Source organism: Alosa pseudoharengus, unplaced genomic scaffold (genome assembly GCF_046254945.1).
Source record: "Alosa pseudoharengus isolate Yale_2024_CS ecotype anadromous, Long Island Sound unplaced genomic scaffold, YU_APseudo_1.1 YU_APseudo_1.1_scf_1, whole genome shotgun sequence".
NCBI lineage: Eukaryota > Metazoa > Chordata > Actinopteri > Clupeiformes > Clupeidae > Alosa > Alosa pseudoharengus.
This window is the reverse complement of record NW_027468564.1, coordinates 42,111,631-42,121,054: the sequence shown is the minus strand read 5'-3', so window position 1 is coordinate 42,121,054 and position 9,424 is coordinate 42,111,631. Positions and strand designations below refer to the sequence as shown.

At 43.3% G+C, this 9,424-nt stretch overlaps 1 protein-coding gene across 1 annotated transcript in view; it reads right to left on the bottom strand.

Annotated features, from left to right (window-relative positions):
- Positions 1–3,009: 3,009 nt before the first annotated feature.
- opn6a (opsin 6, group member a) overlaps positions 3,010–9,424 on the bottom strand; it is an 18,696-nt gene continuing 12,281 nt past the window's right edge. The window contains exons 3-7 of the mRNA XM_076280193.1: positions 9,270–9,369; positions 7,503–7,607; positions 4,803–5,026; positions 3,248–3,510; positions 3,010–3,196 (exon numbers count right to left, since the gene is read on the bottom strand). Coding sequence (XP_076136308.1) covers positions 3,010–3,196; positions 3,248–3,510; positions 4,803–5,026; positions 7,503–7,607; positions 9,270–9,369 — 879 coding nt within the window. The remainder of the gene's footprint in view (positions 3,197–3,247; positions 3,511–4,802; positions 5,027–7,502; positions 7,608–9,269; positions 9,370–9,424) is intronic.

The following is a 9,424-nucleotide window of genomic DNA, read 5'->3' as shown; positions in this document are numbered from 1 at the left end:
GCTTCTATAAGGCATGGATTAGCACTCATATAATTGATGAGCCTCGGATGACCGTTGTTATGGCTTAATGGCTTAATGTCAGGTGGTTTATAGTTAAGCTTATGTTTTATGCATTATCATCATTCAAATTCAGTGTGCTTTTCGGTGATAATAAAAAAAGGTGTTTTTCACTCTTTAGTAAGATGTATTTGTATTGCTTATCTTTAATGCTCAAACGGTCTAGACTGTAAGACATCATCGGGGTGGGGGGGTCAACAGCAGAGCTTCAGTCCTCGTTGCCCTTGAGCGTTATGTTCTCAAAGGTCCTCGTAGCTCGGTGCTACTTTACATTCTGTCACTACGTGTTTGCCCTTTTAGGCTTCTGAGCCCATTACCAGGGCAGTTAGCTCTTAAACTATGAGTTTGTCCTTGCAGGCATCGCCAGGTGCAAGACATGAGCCTAGCTGATGTAATATAGGGAACACTGTCTGAGGACATTAAAGGTGTGGTCCACAAAAGCAAACTGTTCCTCTCAATTCCTCTTGTCATCTGTTTCTTTGTGCTTGCACTCTGGGGGGTATTCCAAGTACGTGGTTTAGTGACAAACCTGGGTAAGTTAACTCGGAATAAGTTGTAAACCTCCTAATAGAAGAGCTGTATGGCTTCATTCGCCTAACAAAACAATGCCATAGGGCTCTTGTTTTAGGAGGTTTACCACTTACTCTGAATTAACTTACTAACTACTACTTCTTCATACTGTCCCTATGTAGTGGCTTAGATGGAACCACATGCGACCAATCAACACCTTGATTCAGGAGCACCAAAGGGAGGGGTGGAATTTGATTGGTTGTTTAGTATCAGTGATCGACAAGTATCAACAACCTTCCACCAGAATGGTGGACTCTCTCTTTAAGTGAAAGAAAAAAAAAATGACCTCATTATACCAACAACCAAATGGCCTGTAGCCAGGAAGCCTGTAGTGGATGATCAGGTCCAAAGTTACTGGCTGTAACTGACTGGGACCACCAATGAGAAGTCTGGATTGTTTGTTTAAAAGAGCTGCCATTGATTCCGTCAAAAGGTTGTTTACGTCAGTAGATCTAATTACACGCCTCCCATGTGTGCTCCTCAGAGAACAGGTCAGTTGGCTGAAATAGCGTCTGCCTTGGTCCGAACTACGTTGTTTGATTCCCATTTACAGAGCCATGGGTGTATAGGTGGTTTAAAGCCATGGAAAATTTGATATATGTCCCTTCATGACAATACTCAACGCCATTTAGCGTGGAAATTGTACCCAGTTTGTAAAAAAAAAAAAACACTAATTGGGTCACGATCCTACTCGATCAACTTATTACTTATTATTATTATGACCGCCACGCAGCGAAGCGGCGGTCATATAGGTTTAGTCAGATTTTTTTTCTTTTTTTTTTCTTTTTTTTTTTCGCATGCCCAAATTTTCGTCAAGGATTCCCGGGACACTGAAAGACCGGGGTACACGAAACTTGGTGGGCATGTAACCCCACATGGATAGCATGGAACCATCGTTGTTTTGATCTGTAGCCCCCCCCGCTGGACTGGACCCCCCGAAAGGAGGGTAGGGCAGACACAGTTTTCTGTGAATATCTCGAGAACCGTAGGGTTTAGGAGGACCATTTTTTTTGTATGTTGATCTCAAGGGGCCATGTCAACCCATTCCATAACCACTCATTTCTTGTATAGCGGGGTCATGTTAACCCATTTCATGTGCACACATGTGCACAAACAGATACACACGCACACACATACATTCACAGTAATCATACGTATGACACATACTCACACAGTAGACATATGTACGCATGCATGCACAGGCACATACGCAGGCACACACACAAGCACGCACACACACACACGCACACACACACACACACACACACACACATAACATAAACATGTACATGCACACATGCACACAATTCAAGAATTTCTCAGAATTATGAACAGGCAAGATGGAGGTGGGTTTGTATAAAATGAATTTTACATGTGAAATCTATGAACTAATCATGTTTTGGTACTTGTTGTCTAGCAGATACCAGTGAGAATTGAGTGTGGATAATGCAATTTAGTGAGACAGTTAGAATCCTATAGGCCTTTCAGCGTGATTTATTTTTGTGGAAAACATGTGCTGGACTGGGCGGCGGTCATATTTTGTACCGCTCTGCGGTACATCTAGTTTAGCATTTATTGATTATTTTATGTATTTATTAATTATCAAATAACAAATATGTTTGTGTTTTTTTATGTTGTGTGTTGAAGACCCAGTCCCTGGTCAGGCCTTTCTGAAAAGATAATCCAAATTTAAAAAAAAAAATTTTTTTTAAGAACTACATAGTGTGAGTTGTAGTCATGCAACAGATACACTGTATACTAATATATTATTATTATTATTATCAACATTTCACAGATTCATGACCACATTACATGAGCAGCATGGCTACTAGGAACAGAGAAGAGAGGAAGCAGAATAGAGACTGAGGCAGATTTATTCTCCTCACAACCCTGGCAATATACAGTCTGCAGAGATGTTATTTACAACCACATAGAAAAGATTTACAGCCTGAAACTGAGTCACATAGAAAAGGGGAGCAGAATATAAACATACACTTTTTTTTTGCTTTACAAAAATAATGTTCTTTTTTTTAACCTACGGCTATTAGGTAATCACTTTCAATAATACAATATATATTGTGAAATACATGTAAAATATGTATCACATAAAATAATTAACCACAATTAAAACAAAACACTTTAACTTAAGGATATAGCTTTCATTGTCAAAAATGGAAATTATTCTAGATGTTCTATGTTTTTGAGGGAACAGAAGTGTTTTTCTTCCCATGTGTTAAATCTTCATGTTTTAATGTAAATGTCAGGGGAAGGAAAGAAATAGGTAAACAATATGCCAATGTTTTTGACAACTAAAACACCACATATTCCACCTCCCTATCAAAACCTCCTTTGACCTCAAGGCGTAGGTCGATACGTACGCTTTTACAGTCTGTCTATCTCGTACCCGGGCGACTCCGAGTGTGGGAAGTCGATGACGAACATGGGCGGGTCCTCCACGGCTTGCGGCGGGGTCCTGGGCGTGCTCCCGACCCCCGAGTCCGGGCTGGGCATCAGGTACGGCGACTCGCCCTTCTCGTCCTTCTTCTGGGCGGGCGGCCTGACCTCCCCCCTCTCCCCCTGCTCCCTCCGCCGGTGCTGCCCCCCTCCTCCGCCCTCCTGCTTCCCCTTGAGGTTATTGAAGCGCTTGAGCTTGACCGTGTCCTTGCTCTCGCCGGCACAGGGCAGTAGAATGGCCACGTCCTTGCGGAACTTGGCGCTCAGGCCGAAGTAGATGAGCGGGTTGTAGAAGCTGGCCGACTTGGCGAAGAGGCGCGTGAAGATGCTGGTCAGGCTCGGCACGTGGAAGCCCCACGCCGACCACATGGAGACCACGGCGTACGGCGACCACGCCAGGATGAACGCCGTGCAGATCACGATGGAGACCTGCGACGGTTGCCCAGGCAACAGAGGCAAAGGGTGGGGGGGGAGGTGGGGGAGGTGAACACAAGGGTCAGGTATTACAGAGAGATATATTATGGAGAGATGGAATGAAGACATGAATAGTGGAGGAAGAGAAAGAGTTACAGAGAGGAACAAAGACAGTAAATAGATTGAATGAGAGAGAAAGGGACAAGAGGATTGGAGAGGTGGATATTGACAGAAAAGGGACGTGTATGGGGAGGGCAGGTGAGGGTCAGGTATGGAGAAGTGAGAGGATGAAAAGATGAAAGGATTAAAGAGGTGAAGATAGTCATGGAGATTGTGAAGATTTAGAGAAAAGGGAAGTTTGTGGAGGGGGGGGGTGTTGAAAGAAATCATGAGAGAGAGCGAGAGAGAGAGAGAGAGAGTCACAACCTTTAAGTGGCAGTTAGAATGGTTTACAGTGCCATGACTCACAGCAAATGCAATAATGGTGGCAATCCGCCTCTTTATATTCCTCCACTTCTTTAGCCTCCAGCACCCCCCTTGGGGCTAATAAAATAGATTTAGCTCAACTGTTACTGCCCCCAGGGCTATGCTGCCCTTCTTCAGCTCTGTCACCTCATAGTGTTCTTCTCAAAAAGTTCCTCATGGCTGAGTCCACTACAATGTAAAACCTCTATTCCCTAAAGACACTCAGAAAATCCATTAGCACACATTAGCATCTTGGCTATCATTCATAGCCCGGTCACAGCAGTGTGAGGTTAAGTGTAAAAGAGAGAGAGACTGAGAGTGTGTGTGTGTGTGTGTGTGTGTGTGTGTGTGTGTGTGTGTGTGCGTGCTTGCGTGCGAAAGTGAGAGTGGATAGAGTTAGCTATGATTATTACACTTGGAGGCAATGGTCTGTTTTATTTCACCAAGCCTGGAGTTGGAGTGCCACTGACTGGACAATAAGGTGGCATCATCTCATCGCTCTCTCAGTGAGGCCAGTGAAATGTAAAAAAGCTAAGGCTATTGACTCAGTCTTTTATTTTTATTTTTTATTACAGTTTTTTTGGGAGGGGGCCTGAAGAGCTGTTTGGGGTTCATGCAGACATTCTCTAGCAATATTTTACCATCAACCAAAGGGGAGTTTGTATTCTATTTTAAGGTGTCAGTTGGTTTGTCAGTGTCAGGTCTCTTCCTGCCTGACTTAATGCTGCTACAATGCTATTGCTAAAATATGCTAATCATACAGGAGTAACATGGGGCGAAAAAACAACAACACAGATGTAGGCTACGATTGGGAGGTAGGAAGTAGGAGGTAGGCCACTCACGATGGTGACGTCCCTCTCGATCTTGCGCTGGCGGTCGGTGATGTCGCCCTCGGAGGCCATGGCGTTTCCGCGCTTGACCGTCTTAATGATGGACACGTAGGAGAAGAGCATGATCATGACAGGGATGAAGAAGCAGAAGATGAGGATGGTGATGATGTAGGACTTGTGGATGGTGGAGTAGTTGGCTTTGGCCCAGTCCACCTCACACGTCCCGTAGCCTCGGTCTGGAGGAGAGGATGGAATAGCAGCAATTTATAGGTAGAACTGCATTTCCTTATAGCATAGTATAGTATGTATATATACAGTATATATGTAAGTATATATACTCTTTTGATCCGTGAGGGAAATTTGGTCTCTGAATTTATCCCAATCTGTGAATTAGTGAAACACACTCAGCACACAGTGTACACACAGTGAGGTGAAGCACACACTAATCCCGGCGCAGTGAGCTGCCTGCATCAATAGCGGCGCTCGAGGAGCAGTGAGGGGTTAGGTGCCTTGCTCAAGGGCACTTCAGCCTTGCCTACTGGTCGGGGTTCGAACCGGCAACCCTCCGGTTACAGGTCCAAAGTGCTAACCAGTAGGCCACGGCTGCCCATGTAAGGCTCTTTACAATGCTAGTAGAATGCTCCATTGAGATTTCCCAACGTTCTATTGTCAAATATGCACCATGTAGGCCTAATGACCTCTGAAACATGACCTTTGTCAATGGCAACGGGTTTTGTGCTTCTCATTTACGTCTTTCATATCAAGTAGTATCAAGTAGTTCTCCGCAAGTAGTCCGGTCACTTCTTGCTTCATTCAAAAGTGAAAAGCAGACGGTTGATCAGCTGTGTTCTAAATCAGTGTTTTTCAACCTTTTTTGTGCCACGGCACACTTTTGACACTTAAAATGTCCCACGGCACACTAACATCCTGTGTGAAGAAAAAATAAACATACCATAGCCTAAAACTTCAAATAATACACAGATATGGCTATATTATGGCTTCTATGCAAGACCTGCTCAATAAAACAAGCGCCCTCTGTTTCATTTGTAGGTGACTATATCTAATTTATTTGTTGTTATGAACTGGATATGTGATGATTCTGTGAATACTGGATATGGGGCCCCCATTGTACAATGCCTGCATACCACAAATAGTGCAATCATACAATCAATGGGACTGAGAGCATGTGGTTATAAATTCTTCAAGGCAACAGTTGCTTTTCTGGACCAGTGAGTGACATTTGGGTAATTTTCTGCGGCACACCTGATGATCTCTCACGGCACACTAGTGTGCCCCGGCACAGTGGTTAAAAAACAATGTTCTAAATAATGTTTGATTCAAGTTCAGCATGTGTTGCAAACTATTTGTTTCTCAGCAAAAGCCACGGCAAAATGGTAACAAATAAATGTAAAGAGCCATATTGTGGAGTTTATTTTTTCTTTTTGGCAAGTAGCCGTATAATAAGCGGGATAATGTAAAGAACGCCGGTCATTATCAGGAAAATAAGTCCCTTCAGGGAGAAGCAAGACCCCTCTGCCCTGCAAGAAAGAACCGTCCGGTTCGCCCTGTCGGGATTTATTTTCCTGATAATGACCGGTGTTCTATACATCATCCCTTACATCTATATATAGAGTAGGCCTAGGCTAGTGCATGTAGTAACTGGAGTATTAAAGAACAGCATTAGAAAAGAACATTGATAGATTGTAGTTATCATGTTAATTACAGGTGTCAAACAATATTATCAAACGTATCAAAGCAACCCTGTTGTCACAAAATAAGATGCCAAACCAGATATCTTTGGAACCCTGTTCTGTTTCAGTTCTCCTTCTCTATCTGCTCAGGCACTGTCCATGAGAAGCCCTGGTGAAGCTATCATAAAGACCCATGTTATTCTCTCCACCACGATGACACCGGTGCCGTGGTCAGAGAGATGACCTGCTGTTAGCCTACTGCTGTGAATCAGTGACGGCAAAGGCAACAACACAATTATCTTGATGACTGATCTCTTCCGGTTGCAGTCTGAGTAAGACACCGCTCTCTGGACCCGGCTGGGCTGGGCTGGGCTGGGCTGGACTGGGCATCTGTAGAGCCCAGTGAGTAATGACCCAGCTGGTTAGAGCATCACGCCTCACAGGCTCATCCACTCAGGGCACCACAGGGGGGGAAATGATGATGATGAGGTATGCTGGCGCTCTTCTGGCTTCTAGCGTATTACTCTCATTCACAAGGCACAGGAGGAATAGATCATGATTGATGGGATGTGGTATTGTTTATTTTGTGTTATTGTTTATTGTTATGTTGTTTTTTTTACTGTTGCTGTGTGAAGGTTTTGATTATTCCTCTGCGTTGTGAATCACGATGTGCAACGTGAGACCTTGTGATGCAATGTCACAGTGATTTGTAGTATGTACACTGTTATGTTGCATAACATACTGTGTTATGTTAGGCTTCCTTAAAAATATATATCATAAGACATAATTGGAGAATAGTCCAACTTCAAATAGTGACTACATGCTCAAAAGTAGGCTATACAGAATACTAAATAGTGACTACATGCTCATAAGTATACAGAATGCTAAATTCTGACTACAACGCTTAGTGCATCTCAAACACTGTGCGCTCTCCCACTTCACTACACTTCCACTACATTTTGTTCTCCTAGAGCCACTGGAACCCCATGGAACCGTTCTAGTCCTCTGGTCCCCCACTCACCGGTGTAGCTCCCCCAGCCCAGTAGGGGCGCTGCCGACCAGAAGCAGGAGCCCATCCAGATGAACATCACAGCCATGGCGACGGTGGTGTTGGTGATACAGTGCGCTGCAGAGGGGACGGACAGGAGACACAGACAACCATGACACTCTTCACTCACAAAAACTCTCAACTCACAAATATTCATATATACAAATATAAATATAAATATTTTTTAATTATGTTTTGGGGACTCTTGCCTTTATAGACCTAAGAAGTTTGCCTACAAAAATGAACCAAAACTGCCATCTTTACCCATATAAGGACATCCGGGTGTTAATTGAAGCTAACTACCTGTGGCAAGTTGCGTTGCAAGTTAGCTCTTGGGTAGCATAAATCTAAGTTTGCCGTCTTAACGTACCTGTCACGATTGCAAGGGGAGAGCTTGACCCAAATGCAGGGCAAGGCAAGGCAAGGCAAGGCAAGGCAAGGTATGGCAAGGCAAGGCAAGGCAAGGCAAGGCAAGGCAAGGCAAGGCAAGGCAATCTTAGAATAACAATAATGTTTAATGTGAACTGAAAAAAAACGTACATGTATACCACTACACAAGACAACTAATGACCGACAAACATTGAGGGGAGACAAAGGGTTTAAATCATAGTGTATTATGTAGAACATATAGATCCTTACAGTAGGCTACTGAAGATCACAGTGCCCACTTCAAGGCAGAGGACAAAAGTGTGTTGAGCAAAACGTCTGCATTTTCAGACTTATTCGTCCCCGCGATAGTTTAACAGGTGCGATAATTCAAAATCGCCATGTTATTTTCCCATAGCAAAAATGGCAAGATACCAGATCTCAAAGATGGCAGCTTTTTGTAGGTCTATTGTGATAGGACAGTGAAAAGAAGGACAGGAACCAAGTGGGAGACAGAGAGAGAGAGAGAGAGAGAGATGGGGGGAATCGGGAAATGACCCGGGCTGGACTCGAACCAGGGTCCCCATGAACACTTGGACCCAAATGTGGTACGGGCACTTTAACCAGTTCCTAACTCACCAATACTCTAACCTCACAAATTATCAGTGGTCCATTTGTTAGAAGCATTCTGACGGGGGTGGTAATTAGTCTATCAGTCAGTTAATGAGTGGCCAGTAATTAACACATACAGTAATTATCATTAGTCCAAAATGATTGTTTATGATAGATTTTTAAGGGGGATGGTTTTGTCCATATTTTTTTCCAGTTAGGGATATTGACCTTGAATTTTCATATCAGCCCTGATAGCTATATATTACTTGTATATTATTCTTCCAGGGACAACAGAAGTAATATTATTTAGAAGGCAAACAGAATGAATGTCATATCTGTGATACACACACACACACACACACACACACACATTAGATTAGGCTGTCTGATGTGGTAGCCTACATAATTTACAATCCTATTTAAGGTTTTGAGTCGAATCATAAATCTCTCACTCAAAGGTTGTTTGCTGCTAAAAATGTTTTTTGTGTTGATTTATTTATGTGTCTGTGTGTCCTCTGTACTGTTTATGTAAAGTAAAAGTATGGATCATAAGGGTAAGATTCTGTAAGTTCCTTTTAAGACATTACTTTTTGTGTGCTACAGTATTTCCATGCATGAAGAAACAAGGATCTCTCTCTCTCTCCCTCCCTCCTTCCCTCCTTATTGTTAGATATTATATAATATGATGCTGTTGGTGTTGTTGTTGTTGTTGTTGGTGTTGTTGTTGTTGTTGTTGTTGTTGTTGTTGTTGTTGTTGTTTACCTTTACTTGGGTGGCATCCTTTGATGTATCTGGTGATGCTGATGACGGTGAGGGTGTTGATGCTCCCCAGGCCAAAGAGCAGTGTGCAGAAACCGTCCACCTGACCAACACAGGGCAGAGCAATGACCAGGGGTCAGAGGTCAGGCATGGCATGG